The sequence below is a fragment of the Musca domestica genome, unplaced genomic scaffold, assembly GCF_030504385.1.
Source record: "Musca domestica strain aabys unplaced genomic scaffold, Musca_domestica.polishedcontigs.V.1.1 186, whole genome shotgun sequence".
Taxonomy (NCBI): Eukaryota; Metazoa; Arthropoda; class Insecta; order Diptera; family Muscidae; genus Musca; species Musca domestica.
In genome coordinates, this window is record NW_026712242.1 from 417,847 (window position 1) to 438,472 (window position 20,626).

The 20,626-nt window shown below is 35.4% G+C and overlaps 1 protein-coding gene across 1 annotated transcript; it reads right to left on the reverse strand.

Annotated features, from left to right (window-relative positions):
• Positions 1-4,717: 4,717 nt before the first annotated feature.
• On the reverse strand, positions 4,718-19,915 carry LOC131800478 (solute carrier organic anion transporter family member 4A1-like). Its single transcript, XM_059121065.1, is given in 11 exon segments — positions 4,718-8,076; positions 8,432-8,558; positions 8,630-8,781; positions 8,844-9,258; positions 9,315-9,860; positions 9,935-10,127; positions 14,553-14,653; positions 14,717-15,181; positions 15,246-15,854; positions 15,857-15,873; positions 19,616-19,915. Coding segments are annotated over 11 exon segments (3,813 nt in total). The 5' UTR covers positions 19,852-19,915; the 3' UTR covers positions 4,718-7,124.
• Positions 19,916-20,626: the final 711 nt, after the last annotated feature.

A 20,626-nucleotide genomic window follows, 5' to 3' on the forward strand; every position in this document is an offset into this window, starting at 1 on the left:
GTCAGGAATTACGATGTTTGTGTTCGGGTGATGCGGGATGTTGATGATTTGAAGGTTATCAGGAACTTCATTAGGTTGACGAGCGATGAAAGATCGAGGTAGGCGATGTAGGTGGTTGGGATATTGATTTGCAGGTCTTCGGAGACGTGGACTCGGGTTATTAACAATAGAGAACGGCGGTTCACTGTGGAGGTACCTGGGAAGAAGATGTCTAGGTTTTCTAAGATATATCGGGATACGTTCGGTTTCAACAGCACTTTGAGAGTAGATTCGACCACACATGGCTAGGTCTTTGTAGATAGATAGAGACTCATTTGGGATCGGCAGCTCGTTGCGGGTAGGTTCGGCAACCGATGTCTAGATCTTTGTAGATGGATCGGAATTCGTTAGGGATTTGCAGTTCACTGTGGGAATGTACGGGTTTAGCTAGCGCTACGGTTTATACCCAGCAAGCATTTGGAAGTGAGTCAGTTACTCCCTTTTTAAGATGCCACTTCTGCGACGCTTCTAATCCTAATAAATGCGATAGTATGCACATTTACAATAACAAAACTACTGTTGTCTACTTTCTATCGTCACGTAGTTACTACTTAGTGGCGCAAGAAAATTAAAAGAAGGTGTCTCGTGTGCAGACACTATCTAGTGACTGCCATCGGATAAAACAGTGATAGCTTGCCATCATTTACGAATTGAATATAAATAAGACTTTATTCTAATACACTGTGGTACAGTGGTAAGCATGCCGGCTTTGCTCTCTGAACACGTCTGTTCGATTCCCAATCCAGACATAACATTTTTAAAACGAAAAAAAATGTTTGAGTATTTCACCTAATAAGTAAGAGTTCTATCCAAATGAACATTGGAAAAAGTAACAATAACAATAAAAAATAAATGCTTAAGTCTGAAGTAAAAAGAAAATTGTTTTTTTTTCTCTTCCAATAACTAACGAGGAAGTGACTTCCACGATTATTAGAAAACTATCGCGGGCGTGGTTCATCTCTTCACGAAGGATGCTCCTTCCGGGATGAGAAAGCGATATCAAACGCGATGATTTATATCGCTTAGGCGTGACTTCTAAGTGATTCGGGGGATAGTTTTTGTTTGCTGGGAAGTTCTATGTAAACGTACATTGGAAAAAGTACCACCCAGCAAGCAAAAACTATCCCCCAAATCAATAAGAAGTCACGCCTAAGCGATAGAAATCATCGCGTTTGGTATCGCTTTCTCACCCCGGAAGGAGCATCCTTTGGGAAGAGATGAACCACGCCCGCGATAGTTTTCTAATAATCGTGGAAGTCACTTCCTCGTTAGTTATTGGAAGAGAAAAAAAAAACAATTTTCTTTTTACTTAAGACTTAAGCATTTATTTTTTTATTGTTATTGTTACTTTTTCCTATGTTCATTTGTATAGAACTCTTACTTATTAGATGAAATTTTCAAACATTTCGTTTTAAAAACGTGATGTCTGGATTGGGAATCGAACCGAGGTGTTCAGAGAGCAAAGCTGGCATGCTTACCACTGCGCCACAGCGTCTTATATTCCTCAGATAGAATATAGTCTTATTTATGTTCAATTCGTGAATGATTGCAAACTATCACTGTTTTATCCGATGGCAATCACTAGATAGTGTCTGCACACGAGACACCTTCTTTTAACTTTCTTGCGCCACTAAGTAGTAACTACGTGAGGATAGAAAGTAGACAACAGTAGTTTTGTTATTGTAAATGTGCATACTATCGCATTTATTAGGATTAGAAGCGTCACAGAAGTGGCATCTTAAAATGGAAGTGAGTTACTCACATCCAAATGCTTGCAGGGCAATAACAAGAAAAATAATTGCTTAAGTCTTGAATAAAAAAAATATTTTTTTTCACTTCCAACAACTGTCAGGGAAATGACTTCCACGATTTTCAGAAGTGACGCTGTAAACGCTATTTAGACATGCTTAAAACTATCGCGGGCGTGGTTCATTTATTTCGAAGAATGCTCCCTCTGGGTTAAGAAAGCGATATCAAACGCGATGATTTCTATCGCTTAGGCGTGACTACCAATGTAAAATTAATTTGCGGGATATTTTTTGCTTGCTGGGCAACTACCTATACTCCACTGTCAATGTATTTTCAGCTACCAGTGGAAGAACTCGTTTCAAACTCTCAATACCAAATTTGGAAAAATGTGACTAAATTATCAATATACCAAATGTCAGGAGGCACGTGGACCGATATGTCTCAATACCAACCATCCAACCTTAATTTCAAAGCTCTACGTTAAAAAATGTGGACTGTGTCGTGATTTCAGACGGGCATCTTTACATCGATTTAGAATTTTATGCTGATCATGTACCATATGTACTTTATGGGGTCAACGACAAATATTTAGAGGCGTTACAAACAGAATGAACTTCCTTGCGAGCTCGGTTTGAAAGAAGGCTTTATTCGGACGTCAACCACTCCATATAACATTCGTTCAAAAGCCGGATCGACAGTTTGGTTCGCTGGGTACATACATCGATTGACGACTAACTAACAATTTTGATTTTATTGATAAATGTCTTGAATGTTTTAATTAAAATTGTTTGGGAACGACTTTACCAAAGCTTTTATATTTTTTTAGTACGGACAAAAACCAACCAGGCAGTGCACAGTGGTGGCCGAAACGAATAAGTCATTGGCCGTCTTGGCACAAATTCACATTTGAAGAAGTAAAAAGCGTTAAGTTTGGCTGGGCCGTACGAGTAATACCCTCCATGGGGTAATGAGAACATTTATAAATAAAAGATTCGTGATTCAATATTCGAACGAGTTCCATTTCCAATTCGGTTGAAAAATGCAGTTGAAGTCTTCTAAATAGCATTTCGTGGGTGGTACCATTATGTGGGGGCGTCACCCAATATGAACCATCATAGAACGAGGGTTGTTATCTATTGCGAGTGACAAGAATCAAATTTAATTTGAATGTGCCGTTATATGGATACTATATAGTTGGAATGTATTGCAAACTTCTAAACCCCGAACTTGTGTTAAAAAATATTGCTAAAATTATTAACATAAATAAAAACCTGGAGGAACTGTTGTATGGGACGTGGAATGTGGAAACAACCTATCTGCCAAATTTCAAAGCTCTACAACAAATATTGCGGGCCGTATAGTGATTTCAACTGACAGACGGACATCGTTACATCGACTTAGAATTTTGTACTGATCATGAAACATATACTTTATGGGGCGACAAATATTTAGAGTTATTACAAACGGAATCGTAAATTAATATACCCTCTTTTTCATGGTGGAGGTTATAAAAACTCATTTTATGAATTATGCCACTCTTTGAGTAAATAAGCGTTATGAAATTGTGCTATCGCAAAACATAAGGCATTTGTAAGATATTTCCCTTCGGAATACTAAACACTAATTTCTCAATTTGTTTTTATCAAAATATATACCAAATTTGAATAATTTCTTTAAAATCATCAAAATACCGAATATCGGGAGGTACCGTTATATGGGTGATATACCAAAACCTGGACCTACATTCCCATTTTCAATACCAAAAGTCCTGCAGACATAATATACATTTGAGTAAAATTGAATCAATCTACTACATTTCGTTCGGAAGCTAGAGTGATTTCCACAGACGGACAGATGGATAGAAGGACGGACATCGCCAAATCGACATAGAATTTTATTCTATTCGTGGGGTCTAAAATGTATATACTATGGTGGAGGGTATAAAAACGCAGAAAAATACTCCTAAGATCATAAAAGTAACGAATATTGGGAGCTACCATTATTTGGGCCTACATAGGCATAGGAACTTCAAAATTTGATACAATTCCATTCAATTGTCGCTAAAATCATCAAAATATCGAATATAAGGAAGCACCGAGATTTTGGGACTATACGAAGACATAAACCTGCATAGACAATTTTCTGTCGTAGAATGTAGTACCCATTAGGAACTTCCAATTCAGAATTTGAAACATTCCCCTGAAAAATGTGACGCAAATTATCAAAATACCGAATATCTGGAGATACAGTTATTTAAGGACTATACCAAAACTTAGACCTATATTGAGGGTAGTATGCAAGGATGTTTATTATATAATGGGAACACATGCTTCCAATTTGCAGCAAATCCGGGTTAAAATTGTGACTGAAACACCCAAAAGAACTAAAATCTGTCGGTACAGTCGTACCAAAACGTGGACAAAGTATAATTTTATTAACATATTTTATTCCGTTCGGAAATTAGATAGATTTCCACAGACTGTCAGGGAGACGGTTGGACATTGCTAAATCACCTTAGAATTATAATTTATCATTTGTGAGCTCTAAAATGTACATTTCAAGGTGTCACAAACGGAATGATAAACTTAATATACGCTCCGTACCATGGTGGAGGTGGTATGCGAAAGCCATAAGACGTTCTCACGTTGATTGGATGGAACAATTACAGAAATACACTACAGCTAATCTGTCATAGCAATATTCGGATCCAAAGATTCTTTTAACATCCCTTCTTGGAAATTTGTTTTGTTTCTTAATCGAATTATCGAATCTATGATACAATTCTTTTTGAACATTCGGGACCTAATTCGAATCGGTCTGCTATTTAATAGTACAGTTCAGGAAAAATGCGAATGCTCAAGGTTAATTACAGCTTCTTCTTTACAAGATTATTACGCATCATATCCTCCAAATTTCAAATAAAACAAAATTGTTTGTTGGCTAATGTTGCTCTTAAAAATACATTTATTTCCTTTTTTAATAATTCATATAAATTAATTTTCATTAAGGCATAATTTTCAACTAATTACAAAGTAGCCGACGTTATGTGTATGTATATATTCATTCTTTATTTATATATTAATGTGTGTACGTGTGTGAATGTGATTCATTAATTTAAAAAGAACATAATTTGTTTTTATAATGGGCTTGTATATCTGTTCAATAGATCTAATTATCAATTCATTAATGCTAAAAAATATTGATGTCTATTAAATATATCTTCTATCCGATAAAATCATATATCATTCAGTGTTGAAAATTGATTACATTTATGTGTGTAATATATTGTTTTTATTCATTATTTTTAATCGACTGGTTAAAGTAATTTAACGCAGATGTCTTTTCACAGCACATTTTCATTGACAATTGTATCTCTGGTTGTTGTTGTTGTTTTTTTTTTTTTTTCTTTCTACGTACATATGTATGTGTTAGATATATATTGTGTTTCTTCTTAAATTGAAATTCGCAATTTTTATAACAATCGTGTGTTACTTAAACAACAAAATCGGAGCAAAAATAAATATTTCTTCTATTACCATTGGACATGAGTTCTGCAGCAGCGTTATTTATAATTTAAAAAATATTTATTTGATAAAAATTTCATTTTCTACTTAAACATCTAAAATATCTTCATTTAAATATTTATATCTTATTTATGGATTATTTTTCTTGTGTTTTTTCTACAGATTTCTGTTGTTGGCATACATACACACCTATGGATTAGACGAATTATTTCAAATTGGCATAGCATAGTCCCACGTAGTCATATTGTACCATGTAAACCAATTGCATAGATAAATAAATAATAAATACCCTGCCACTACTCCGCATACACCCTGCATTTAAATGAAGAAAAAATATTTGTTTTGTTGTAGAAATGAAAACACAATCGAAATATGACGTCTTGTACAAGACTTTTTCACAGCTGTTCATTTCCAGACATTTTATAGTATAATATAGGAATTGTAAAACGACTTTACACCATTGAATATGTAGTGTAGAATTTTTGACTATTTATACACCAGTGTGTATGTATTATCTGTAACATGTGGTTTGACATTTTTTTCCATTTGCTTGATACAACATAATTTATTCTAAAATGTGAAATAGTCATTACTACTACTATTATTATTTTTATTGTTAAAAATAATTTATTGCAGATTTTTAGTGTCTGAATGTGTGTCTGATCTTTTGCTAATTCTTTAAAATCAATCGCATTCTATGTAAAATAGTCTCAGTTTCATTTCTCATTTATCTAAATTGTTAATATTGTTATTTTACTTTCATTTTTAACTTGGTATATGTATCACACAAACTGGCTCATACAAATAACTATATTTGAATATTACAATGGGTCGCATTCATAGGAATTTATATTTTCCATTTAAATTCAAAAGAAAGAAAGAAGAAATTTCCAATAGAAAACCTTCACAAATAATGTCCCACTAGTAACATCAAGCTCATTGTATTAACCAGTATTCGTCCTATTGTTTCTTAGGTAAAATTGATTATTGTTGATGTACATAAAACAGTCATAGACTCTTGTATCTAAATACGTTAATTGATAATAGTTTTATTCTTTTTACTACACCTAAGTACTTATTTAGTTATTGTATGAATTGCTCAAACAACTATCTTCCAGGCTTCTTCTTCTTCTATCATATGTATGTATATTCCACGTACAGTCTAGAAATTTGGTATGAATCAAATTTCACTTCATCTCAAGTCCATTGTCGACGCCATCTCAACTCTCCGACATTTTATTTTCGAAAATCAAAGTTGATGAGAATTGATGTGATTAATGTATTGTTTCTAGAAGAATGCTAAATTAAATAAGTACAGATCATCCGATATGATGTGCATTTAAAACGATATTAGAGTCCTGAAATTAGGCTTGGCAGGATTTAGCCTAGTGAAAGCCTACAAAAATGATATGTAACAGAAATTATTGATAACGCATGCGGCGTGTCTGTATGGATAGTTTCGTTGCAGATTTTGTAAGCTAGACATATTAATATGCCAAAAGCAAGGTAGTAAATAGCTTGATCTTGTTAGAGAGATATTCAAAACCCATTCATCTATTTTCACAGCATATTTAACGTTAATCTCGACACATTTTAATTATCTGAATTCTGCTCATTGCAAGTTGTGTTAACTTAAAGCAAACATTTGAATATCCACAACTCTGCGAGAAATGTCATTATCTGTCCATAAATCGATGCATAAAATAAAAGGGAATGTATTATTGCACTTCTATAGGAAGGATTCTTAGCATAATAGTGTTTAACTATAGGAAACCGTTGTAGAGACAATTTGATTGCAGCAATTCCCTCCCTCTAAATACTGACAACCTTTTGTTGAGCCCCTTCATTGTCGTCGTTGTCGTCGTCGTCCTCGTCATCCGGACCAATCAATCCGCTACGGTCGTCATCGATTTGTATTTTCTGATGGGAGGGATTACGTGAATGTTTCTTATGGCTTGCGGATGAAGTGGCGGGTACCGCCGGTGTCGCCCCGGTGTTTTCGCCAAGATTTGAAGCAGTTGTACTGTTATTTAAGTCCTTGGAGTTGGTGCGACGATGTCTTAGAATACTTAAAGCTGTTGTATCATTACCTACGTTAGTGGAAGTGCTGCTGTTAATAGTAGAGCCGGGGGCGGTTTGAGCAATTCTTATATTAAGATCTTTCGAATTGTTGCGCGAATGACCTTGCGAGTCCAAGGCAGTGGTTAGCACCGCCTCATTTGTTTCATTGGAGTTCTTCAATTTATTTTCCATTACCACATTTTTGAGCAAATTTACGTTCTTTTTATTGTTGTGATGGTTATGATGACCTCGCAGAAACTCCGGATCAAATCTGATGTTGTTCGGCATGTATATCTGGTCATAGGAGTGGTTGCGCGAATGTTTTCGCACGAAATGACCACATCCAGTTGTCAGTTCATCTTCGTCTTCTTCATCTGCTTGCGGTTTTAGTTGATTTTGTATAAAGCGTATGCTGAAATTTGGATCATCCCGTGAACAGGAATTGGAGTGTGCTACCAATTTATGGCGGAACTCAGAATTAAGGTCACTTGAATTATTGCGGGAATGTGTGTGAAGTTTTTTCAAATTTTTGAATTTGGATGTTTCACAGGCGTCCATGGGATTGTTGGTGTTGGTATTGTGATCCTTGGCAAAACTTCGTATCATCTTCACATCACACGAAGCACTACGGAAGTGTTTCTTTGATTTTGTCTGGGGAATGTTTGGATTGTTGGCCGGCAATGTGTTACTGCATTTATCGTAACTATAAAATGGAAAGAGAAATCACACAAATAAATGGAAAAGTAGACAGAAAAACTATATCTCCTAACTCATCAAGACTTCTCCTATAGTTTTTTTTTATTTCGACACCCAGTCAACAAATTGATATCCCTCTGGCCTTTTAAACGTTTATAATCGTGGCAAAGCATTATCTCTACAATTCAATATAATTGACCCTTATAGGCTAACCCTGTATTGATGTTTAAAAATGTTCACTAGTTTCCTTATTTACAGGAGGGGGACAAAAATGCATACATTTATACTGCTTTTCCCTTGTTATTTTTATCAAACTATTTTCTTTTTAAATGGGTATTATTCCGAAAAAAAAATTTGCTTACCCATATTCCAGTTGAATTGTACGTGAATTATTACGAGAATGGCGATATGTATCGGATTTCAAAGCCAGCTCACCGCTATCATCATAATTCAAGTTGGATTCATTGACAGCCAGTTTTTCTTCAAACACTGCGATTAAAATTATAGATATGGTTATTTTAAAACCTTCTTACATATCTCAGCAGAAAATAAAAACTTACATTTGTCCAAGCTAATGATGGATCCTATTACTGGATCGCTTGGGTTCAATGGTTTTGTTTTGTCCAATTGCTTGCGGCGCCTAACGAGCCACCAATCTATGATGAATATCACCAGAGCTACTATTTTGACTGTTGCGCAAAGACCCACATATCTAGAAAGGTATTCGAATATTTTTACACTTTTATTCAAATAGAGGGGCCCACAATAACTTACTTGTAACGGAACTTTTCAATGTCGTAAATAAGACAACGGCCTCCTTTCTCGCCACACGAAGACTTCCACAAAAGGCAAGTGGAATCGATGAGATTGCCGAACAGAATCGGTGCTGGGATATAGCCAAACAAACGGAATATTACAAATTGCATCCCGAGAGCAAATGAGCGCTCCTCCTCGGACACGGAGCGCAGTACAATCATAAGAAGCGGCATTTGAGTGGCTGCCACAATAAATGTCATAAAGAAGAGTAGAATAAGGAACGGATAAATGTTGCGGCAGGGATTGGCACAAGGTCCGGCAGTGGCAACAGGAACTACAGTGACTTCTGCAAAGTTTTCATTGGCATTCAGGGCCTCTGCATGGCTGCCACCAGCTCCCATGTAAATGCTGCTAGAAATGTTGGCATGGACACCTGCGAAACAAATAAGTTACTCCAATCGAATGGATTTTTACCCAACATTCACTTACATGCGCAATTTGTGTAATTGGAACTGGACGAAAAGGCAGTGCATCCCGCATGACATGGGCTGAAATATGTCAGGCCATTATTGCCACACACAGGTTCAACATCACTGGTCAAACATTCACAACCAAAATTGCAGGCAGCCGTTAAATTTACTTGGAATGGTTCCAAGGTTCCATGCTTAGAGTTATTGTAGTAAGGCATGGTTGTGCCAGCCATCTTGAGATTGTCGCAGCCCAGAAAGAATAGCAGAGCATAACATCCCAAACAGATGATGTTGGATATCAAGACAAACGTAACTGCTCCTTTTGGTTTCAACTGGAATCTCTTAAGAACACACCCGCCAATAAAGATGCCAATGCACGCTCCTGGTATGGCAATAGATCCAGTGAAAACACTTGCCTGGCTTTTGCCGACACTGAATTGTGTTTCCAAATACTTGGGAAGAAATACCACAAAACCAGAAACTATCATCAATTCCATGCAGGCGCCTAGACATGTGACAATATAAACTGGATTGGTAACTAATCGAAGCATGGATTGGGGTATATCTGAAAATTAAAAAAAAAAAAAAAAAAAAAAACTGTAGCTACAAACTTATTTTAGAGGCTTATATCATCATTACCTTTAATATCTTTGCCATAGCCCGTATCGACTTTGGGTTTTTCCGGTTCATCTTTGGGGGCCACCGATACAATTTCCTTTTTAACTCGACCAATTTCGTCAGTGGTTCGCGGTAGACTGTTTGAATTGTTTGGTATTGCTGGCTGCACGACAACAGAGGCTTTGCGAATTTTCTTCTTTTCGTGTGTGAGAACCTAAAACAAACAGGATCAGAAAAAAAGAGAAATAAAATCTTATCTCTAATATATAGAAGTGTTTTGAATGTGTGGTCCTATTTGTATTGGAGGTTGTAACAAAAATATTTATGATCTATATGATATTATTATTATTATTATTATTATTATTATTATTATTATTATTATTATTATTATTATTATTATTATATTATTATATTATTATTATTATTATTATTATTATTATTATTATTATTATTATTATTATTATTATTATTATTATTATTATTATTATTATTATTATATTATTATTATTATATTATTATATTATTATTATTATTATTATATTATTATTATTATTATTATTATTATTATTATTATTATTATTATTATTATTATATTATTATTATTATTATTATTATTATTATTATTATTATTATTATATTATTAGTATTATTATTATTATTATTATTATTATATTATTATTATATTATATATTATTATTATTATATTATATTATTATTATTATTATTATTATTATATTATTATTATTATATTATTATATTATTATTATTATTATTATTATATTATTATTATTATATTATTATTATTATATTATTATTATTATTATTATTATTATTATTATTATTATTATTATTATTAGTATTATTATTATTATTATTATTATTATTATTATTATTATTATTATTATATTATTATTATTATTATTATATTATTATTATTATTATTATTATTATTCTTAGTATTATTATTTATATCTTAGTATTATTATTATTTTATTATTATTATTATTATTATTATTATTATTATTATATATTATTATTATTATTATTATTATTATTATTATTATTATTATTCCTTATATTATTATTATTATTATTATTATTATTATTATTATTATATTATTATTATTATTATTATTATTATTATATATTATTATTATTATTACTAACCGATTTGTAAGTAATTTTGCATATGATTTGTAAGTGTATAGAATATATCCTGTGGCCACCCAATTTGAGGGTCCGGCTCTATTTATGGATCTTAACGATTATAGCAATATTCTGTATACCAATGCCCTTATAAATTATAATAACAATGTTAAAATATCATTTTCTAACCAATTAATTAGAAATGTCAATTGAAAATATACAAATACACACAAGGAGAATAATTTGCCGGGGCAGATAGGGGAAGGTAGACGTTTTTTTTTTTTCATCATAAACTAGACACTACACCCTGCATTGTAAAAAAATATGCAGAACGAAAAATACGGAGAAAAACTTACGGACAACATTTACTCAGTAAAAATTATTCAAAAAGCACAGCTGCTTTGTGGCCGATGCAAACATGTTTACAAATTGTCGACAATAATTTTATTATTTTTCATTCCGTTTAAACATCTCTAAATTTTAGGCACATTTGCAATGGATAATCTTTGTAGTAAAAAATTATCTATACATGTTCACATTTTGGTATGGCGCCGACTTAACGGGTATGCTTTTGAACCGATCTCACTAGTATTTTTAGTTTTAAGTGCAACAACACGTTTGAATATTAAATCACTTTTTTACAAATGTTTTTAACTCGTATTGGAGGGTTTTGAAAGTTCAGTCCTGGCGTTCAGTTCTTTTCAGGTAAAAAAATCATCGTTTATTATATCATTTAAGAACTTATTTTGCACTATGAAATTATATATTTTTATTTGTTTTTTTTTTTTAACAATTTAAAAATGTAACGCGTATACAGGGTGAGATGAAAAAACTGCAACCAACTTCAGACTGCTATCATTTCTAAGCCACTCGTCCGACAGCAGTTAAAATTATTCCAGTGACAGCTCATCATATTGTTTAAAAGGGTAAAAAATAATTTTGGTGAGCCTTTTTCAGAAAAAACAAGTTATTCGTGATAGAATTCAGGCGTGATAGTGTGATTTCTTAATATTTGGCTTGAAAACCACAAGTGGCTATAGTTAGAGCATTCCAGCATTTAAATGTGAATAAATCTTTTGTGTCTCGGACCATTGCTAGTTACCGTGATACTGGTAGCATACCCCGACGTAGAAGGAAGTAACGAAGTAAAGAAACGAATTAATCGAAACCCGAGTCGCAGTGGCCGAAAAATGGCTCGTGAGCTGAACATATCGCAATATTCCATTCGGCAAATATTGAAAAATGAGCTCGGGGTAAAGCCATTGAAATTCCAAAAAGTGCAAGAATTTACACCGCAACAGAAAGAAAATAGACTCAAAAGAGCTAAAGAGTTTCTTGGCCGAAAGAGATGAACTGCCGAATTTGGTTTTCTCCGATGAGAAAACATTCGTTGTCCAAAAGTTTGTAAACAAACAAAATGATCGGTCTGCTGAAAATGTGCATCTTCGGTTGGCCACCAGAACTCAAGCGCGGGCCATGGTGATGGTGTGGGCCGCGATAACAGCCAATGGTCCTTCTCCGCTCGTATTAATCGACCATGACATCAGAATAAATGCCGAATATTATCGCGAAAATAATCTGGAGGGTGTATTAAAGCCTGGGGCACACAAACCTTTTGGCCGCAGACATTGGACATTCCAACAGGACTCAGTACCATCTCACTTAGCACGCGCCACCAAGAATGGCTACAAAATTAGGTTCATCGCTTCATTTCCAGCGCACAATGGCCACCAAAATCTTCGGATACCAATTCGTTGCACTATTGTGTCTGAATATTTTGGAAAGCAAGGTTGGCATTTAAAAATACCAAAGTGTCGATCACCTCAAGAAAGCGCTTCGCCGGGAATGGGCCAAAATACCGCAGAACAACATTCAGACAGCGTGTGACGGTTTCATTGGCCATAATTCGTGCCAAAGGTGACCAATTCGAACACATCTAATCCTATTCTTTATTCAATAATATTAAAAAAATGTAAAAATGATGGCGTTTGACTCTGTTGCATTTTTTTCTCACCCTGTATTGCCTTCACAGTAGATTCTTGCTAAATTTTATGAAAGTTATCGTAAAAGATAATACTTTTTACAACATTTATACGCAAGAGAGACAACTCTTATTATTTTCATAAAATTATAAAAAACAATCTGTCTGGTGATTTTTTCTGCAGTAATTGTTTAAACTAACAAAAATATAGACGGAACTATCCTAAAATCTGTACATTCTTTACTTTCGTAGTTTGGATGTGTATAATGACACAATAATAAGTGTGTCTGTTTTTTTTTTTTTTTTTTTGATATCTTTAACAATTGTTATCAAATTTTCCGAGAGAAGAAATTTAAACAGTTGTATTACTGAGAGTTGCTGGATGCAACTGATAGAAATTTGTCCAGCTAGTTCTATCAAGCTCAACTGGCTTTTATTTTCAAATTTGAAACCAGGGCCATCCCCTGCGTAAGTTTCGACTACAAATCATAGGTTAAAGTATAGACGCATTGTTTGTTCGTGGGTGTTTTCGTAGCTGATGTAATATTTACATCAGTTCTAGTTTTGGATATACAGCGGCACCATTATATTGTCAAGGCATTTTTAGTAATAATTTGTCATGATACTTAATACTATTCCAACCCAGTATTTTTATTACAAATACTTTCACAAAATTGTTGATAAGCATTTGTGGAGTGAAGCGGATGGACACTTGCATTTGTCTCTTAAATTATTTATTTATTTATTTTTGAGCAATTACTTTTTACGGTGTAAACAATTATTATTTTACATGAGATACTGATATTAAAAATACAAGCAGTTACAGATGTCAAATTAATTTCCCAATATAGTCAAGGGTCGTATCAATTACATGCGAATGCAACAGACTTATTAAATCATCATTTTCAATGGGGTATTGTTAAATGATACAGAAGTAAAGCTCGAAATATTTTTATAATTTAGACATGCGTCAACATCACCGCGATATGTATCTTTTAATAAGGCTTTTAAATGTATATCAACAAAACCGTACATTGAGTTTTGTAAAGCTCATAAATGCTTCAAATCATGCTGATGATCTTACAGAAAAATTTAGCGCTATCTGGCGGACTCTTTGCAAATAATTGTCTATGATGCTCTGTTCCAGAACTGCAAGAATGTAAAAAAGAAATCTATTAGTTTTGCAATTTTCTTCGATTTCATAAAGGGAAAATCGGTTATCGTAGTAAAAATTTTTTAGATTCTTGGAGTTTTGGAACAAACTGCCTAGTACCTTGTTCCAAAAATCTGCAAGAATCTACTAGTTTTGCAATTTTTTCAACATCATATAGGGAAAATCCGTTATCGCAGTGAAAAGTTTTACATTCTTGAAATTCTGGAACAGACCCTGTGTAAAAAACTTTTTATTTCGAGATGTCAAATTTCAATCGAATCTTAAAATGAATTTTTCTCGACACTGAGGTGTGCCACTCTTTAGGTAAATGAGCAAAATGTGTTTTGACTGCAACTTACCTTTGGAAATGAGAAAAATGGTATAGCAACTATGAGCAACAAAACTCCACACAGAAGAAAACCTCCCCACCACATACCAACCCAACGGCGATCACCCGGGTCTGCAAAGAATATAAAATATGAATACTGCAAAACTCTCTGCGTTTTAATGCAATTGATCTTACCAATCGAAATTATCGACGATGACAGCGAGTCCATGTGGAAAGACAGCAAATAGGCACCCAAAAGGAAACCTACCACAGGCCCAAAGGCAGCCATGCTGTACATGCAACCAATGTACATGGATGAACTTTCCGTTTTCACGTGATCGTCGACATAGGTCGTGCCCAGTGTGAACAGAGGACTGCCACCACATCCTAAGAGCAGTTGAGCTATGACAAATAACAGTACAGGGCCAAATGTAGACAATTTGCCTTCAAGACAGTTGTCTTCTCTCAACGTATGCGGTGCCAAGGGAGGATTTGAGAGACCGCTAGACAGTCTGCCCAAATCCATGTCTTGATTTCGCACCAACGCACTGCGACAAATATTATCCGTAGTCTCATTGGCGATACTAACACCAGGATTGGGCTCGCCCGTAAAATGTGGAACCATAAACACCAAAGAGCCAATGCCCATAATGACTGCACCTGGTGTAGAGAAGACATGAGAGAGATTAGTTGTTTGGTGACAGTCACACATCAGGGTACTTACCAATGCCGATCCACACCGGTATATGACGTCTGCTTCCCAAATAGCTCACAAATATAACGGTAATCACATTGCCAATCTCATAACTGGACGCTATTAGACCAGAATAACTGGACGGTATTTCGAAACGCTTCTCAATGGTTGTTATCACCGAATTGATGTAGCCGAACTCAATGCCTGCTGCAGGGTGACAACATCGACAACAGCAGCACAAAATCTTGATGCGGTGCGAACTTTGTACGCCTCTTGGCCGGCACGCCATTATGCCACAGTTCTTGGATCGCAAATCGTCGTCATCATCATTAAGGCCACAAGTTGCATTGTTACTTGCCCCAGCGTAGGCATTTTGGTTTCCATGTAAATTGTTATGACTGTGGAGGGCATTTCCCAGAACAGCCGACGACTGACGGCTGTGACACTTAATCACCGAATCGGAGCAGGATGATGTTTTGGCTTGAAGATTTCGGGCATTATTCGTAAGTACTGTGGACATTGTTGTAGTTGCAGTGCTGCCGATAGGATTAGCTGGACCACTGGCCAGTACACTATCCTCGGCTAGATCAATGCTGCTGTCATCGCCGCTGTTTGTCTCGGAATAGAGGCCGGTCATTGATACATTGACTCTTGCCGTCTGCAATGAGAATGGACATTATATAAATGAATGTGTATTTAGAAAAGAGGATGCATAATCTGAAAGCGTTTCAATTAATTTACAAGTTGTTATGCCCTCAGCTTATGGCTTCACAGGGTGGTATTCACTCAAAATTTACATCGACAGTATAAAGATTATCTAGCCTAGCCTCCCTTATCCAACAAGGTGGTGCGTACGAAAATGTACAAAAATTCAATTTTTTACCTTCTGGGAACTTGTAAATAAAATCTCAAATAAAAAATGTAAGCCGACCTTGTGAAAACCTACGCCACTCTAAAGTTTCTGTAAACCTGAAACCTCTTTGACTGGAATGAACGAATCCATAATTTTCCAATGTAAGGGGTATAAATAATGTATTAATAATACCTATACATTTCCGAAAGCCTAGATTTCTAGAAAAACATTCCAAGTATTTGATGCATATATCAGCGTTTGGTCAATTGTATTTTTGAAATAATAGCATATAGTACTGCAAAGGGATTATCTCGGGTTTGGAGCGGAGCCGTAGAATCAGATCCTCACTATATGCCACGTCAATGAATGTGCCCTTTCACAAATTTGTGATTTCGCAGGGAAGAGGCTTTCGGATTTCCATACAAAGGTTATAGTCCATTTCTGCTGCTAAATATTATCCGATGATTCTACCCGTCATTTGGTCTATAACTGTGAACTCTATAACGAGGTCTTTTATAATGCCCTCAACACATAATGCTGGAGAGTGTAAAAATCCGGTCAGAACGTGTCAGACGATCGTGCCGACAGCTGAAATAATCGTTCAATCGCGAATACCTTTTTGCTTTAGGATAAACAATATGTTTGTTTCCTTCAGGAGCGTAAACAAACAAATCGATAGGTCTGCCCTCACGTGGAACATTTCACGTACGGCTGACAACGAGACAGCAGGAATATGCTAAATACGAAGAGTTTGCCCTTGGGATTTATTAATTGTCATAGCAAATTCCAACCGTACAGGAACGCAATCTTTTCAAGTTAACGACAATTTTTAACCTATTGGAAGGATTCTGGGTAGCAATACATACCAAACTACATACATACTTCCCCGTTATAATCGTAGCCTCAGTTAAATTTTTGTAATTTTTTTTTAATGATAGCCTAGTGCCATAGACGTTGTGGCTCTAGGCACCTTAATCAAATAATATCCGAATGTAACCGCTTTCAAATAAATTGACAAATTTATTGTTATTACTGTTCCGTATTTGGTGTATCAAATACAGGAAATCCGAAAAATATATATATGTAGGAACTATATCCAAATCTGAACCGATTTCAATATAATTGGACAAATTTATTTCCAAATTTCATTGATATTGGGGATACATAGCGTGTCTCGGGCATCAAATTAATGAAATCGATCTAAATATATATGGTTATACCTCCCATCTGAACCCGATTTCAATATAATTTGGCAAAATTATTTTTGTTCCGAGTTCCATTACACAGTTCAGATTTCATTGAAATTGAATATACATAGCGTGTTTGGTGCATCACATACATGAAATCGGCGAAAATGTATATGGGAGCTATATCCAAATCTGAACCGATTTCAATACAAGTAGCATATCTGGAAATTTTCAGGAATAACAAACAAACCATCAAGCGTAATAAACAATTTCGTCTTTTATAGATATAGATATGATTTCTTGGTGGTACCAAAAATATTGAGATGCGCGAAGTTTGAAATAAATCGGTGAATTGAAAAACGTTGTTTTAGAGCTAGAACCTTCACCATACTATGGAGGGTAACTCTTCGGAATACCCATGTTCGACCCCTCCTATCCTTAATCAGTGTAAAATTCTAAGTCGATTAGCGATGACCGTCTGTCTGCCTGTCGCTCAGTGTATCAAGAGATAGAAGGCACTCATGTGCATTTATCAGTAAACAGGTGAAGTTCGTAAATGGGCCATGTTGGTCCACGTTTTCGTATATATAACTGTACCTCCCCAATATTTGGTATTTTGACCGATTTAGATCACATGTTCTAAGATAATTTATTAAAATTCATACTTAGAGTTTGTAACGGGATCAAGCTCATGTGGCAGGACATTGTCTGTATAGGTTGACGTTTTCTTATAGCGCCCATATAATGTACCTCCCGATATTCGGTATTTAGACGATTTAAGCCACATTCTCAAACGGAATTGTTTAAAATTTTGAGTTGACTCTCTTTGTTGGTTGTTAGATGGGCTTACTTGCCGACGTCGTAGATTTATCATGTTTCCATTGGAAACCTGACACGATCTGATCCATTCACACGGCACCATTCGTCATTCACAGTTAGAAGATTCATAAGTTCTTATTTTTTGTTTCCATTATTTTTTCGATAAATACTCTCATTTGTTTGCAGATGGGGCATATATTATCTTTATTCTGAGAGTAATTTGATTCGAACAATGTACAAATATGCATTTTCGCTCAGGAAATTTTGCGTGAAGAATTAAGTCGTTTTCCCCATAGTTAAGGGTCGGTCAATCAACGAATAGAGGGCGAATCAAGTGCAGTGCAGAAACGCCACAACACAAAGAAAAATAGAATTTGATTCAAAATACAGTTGTTTTGGAAAAATCAAATCTTGTAATATGGATTGAAGACTTTGCCCACACACTATTCAAGCGCACACATATACGAAAGGATTCAGAGGGTATAAGGCTAGTTTTTAAGTTTTTCAATTTGACAGGTATATGAGCGAATTGTTCCCTTTACTTTAACATAAAAAAGGTTGTTGAAAGCTTGTAATAAAGGTTCGTAGGCCGAGGAGGGTATACATATATTTGTCAGCAAATCAAGTTATGCTTTCTAACTTGTTAACATTTGGCTGCCTAAAAGTATTCTCACCAATTTAGGTTTCGTTCACAAATCTTTGTTTGTCCAGTGCCAATTGATGGCGCTCTGTGTAACGGATACTCTAAACTTCTTGTCTGCCTTATTTGCCACTTTTGAGCCCCTACCACTATTCTCAATTCGGAGCCTCGGCATAGATCTGCGGTTTACACTGAATAGTCGATATATGACATAATGCGTGTACTTTAATGATGGTTAATTTATTTTCAAGTTTATTGAAGTCAACTAGAGTAGTTGGAGACAAATGGACAATACAATGGGTCTTAATTTATGCTTGTAATTTAACGTTGATAATAGGTCTAAACTCATACACACACACACACACACACACCCATACATATCCCTTAAGACATTAATTGTTACCAAACTCGCCTTCTTGGTCGGGAACCGGCAAATGGACAGCAGTAATTCGTTTAATGGAAAATTTAAATGAACTGTAGTTTGGTTCGTCCAACAACGAAACACACGTTCACGTGCTTCCACCAAAACGACATGCACGAAATTCCAACATTAAGGACAGTCTAAACGTTTTGTGGCGGAGCCTAATTTCTTATCGTTTTACACATCACTGTCAACACACTGTCACGCTTGGGCTTCGAGCTGGCTGCGCGGAAGTCAATCGCCCGACTATTATCCGCGGTGTTCATGTTTATCCTGACACATTTAAAATACTGGCGAGCCCGGCTGTCGGTATCGTGTGACCGACCCTCAACAGAAGAGTTATTGATTTTACAACACGTCAATTATTTACAGAGGGTAATTGGCAGCCAGTGGGTAAACACTCGGCCGTGATGGTCACCTACAATACTAAATGCGGGGGCCCTATTTGGGGCATATGTACGAAGTTGTTTCCGAGCTTACCTGTGACCCTTGCGATGTGAACTAATGTTGCTATGAACGGCACAACTGCCATTCTCTGCGGCCGCATTGCAGGAACTGGCACATGCAACTTCCCCAGAATGGCCCAGATTGTCGCTGTACCGCCGGGAACTGTACGAAGGCCCCACATTGGCGTCTTGTTCGAACGAAGGATTCACGTACTGTTGGTCCGTGTTGCAACTGCAGTGGCCGGTCTTTTCCAGTTTCTTTCCGGTCATGATTACAGCATTCGTGTCACTGCCTCCAAACTGATGTGATGTTTTAGTTTCTCCAATACTCCAACTATAATCTATAACATTTCCTGAAACGATTGCAAAAAAAAAAAAAAAAAGAAACAACAATCAAATTACTTTGCTGCCATAGAAGTGGGTTTATCGTGTCCGTTCTAGACTACAAAAACCCACAATTAATTAATAAAAATTAGTTTATATCGTATATGCATCATTACACAGTCGAATTGTTAATTTAATCTACAACTGCAAAAAAAGCATGTTTTTTTTTTTTTTTTTCCTTTCCTTTTTTATTTTATTTGAACAACCGCCATGACAACTAGACGATAACAAATCTACGAGTAGCTGTTAGCGTTTTGCATGCATCTAATTGCCCAGACTGACATGTGGAGTTTGTCATTGCATTGGGCTCGACCCTAGAGAGGCCCCGTGGCACCAAAGTCATTAAACCCAGTCACTGTGATTGCCAGTGGACGGACTCTGTGTCCCGAATGCCTTGTTATTTACTGGCAGGCAATGTTTCCCACTCCCGGCGAATGGGACCCACAGACACACGCCCACATGGAATTTGTTTAATTGCTTCTGTGCGTTACAAAGGCTACGTATGTATGACTGTCAGTCGGTCTGTCTGTCAGTCAGTAATGGACGCCAATGATATGTATCGCCGATAATTGGCTCTAAACTCATTAAATTACTTTTGACTATTGTTAGGAGTGAAAAAAAAAGAAAATATATTTTCGTGCAAATGATGACGGTGTAGTGA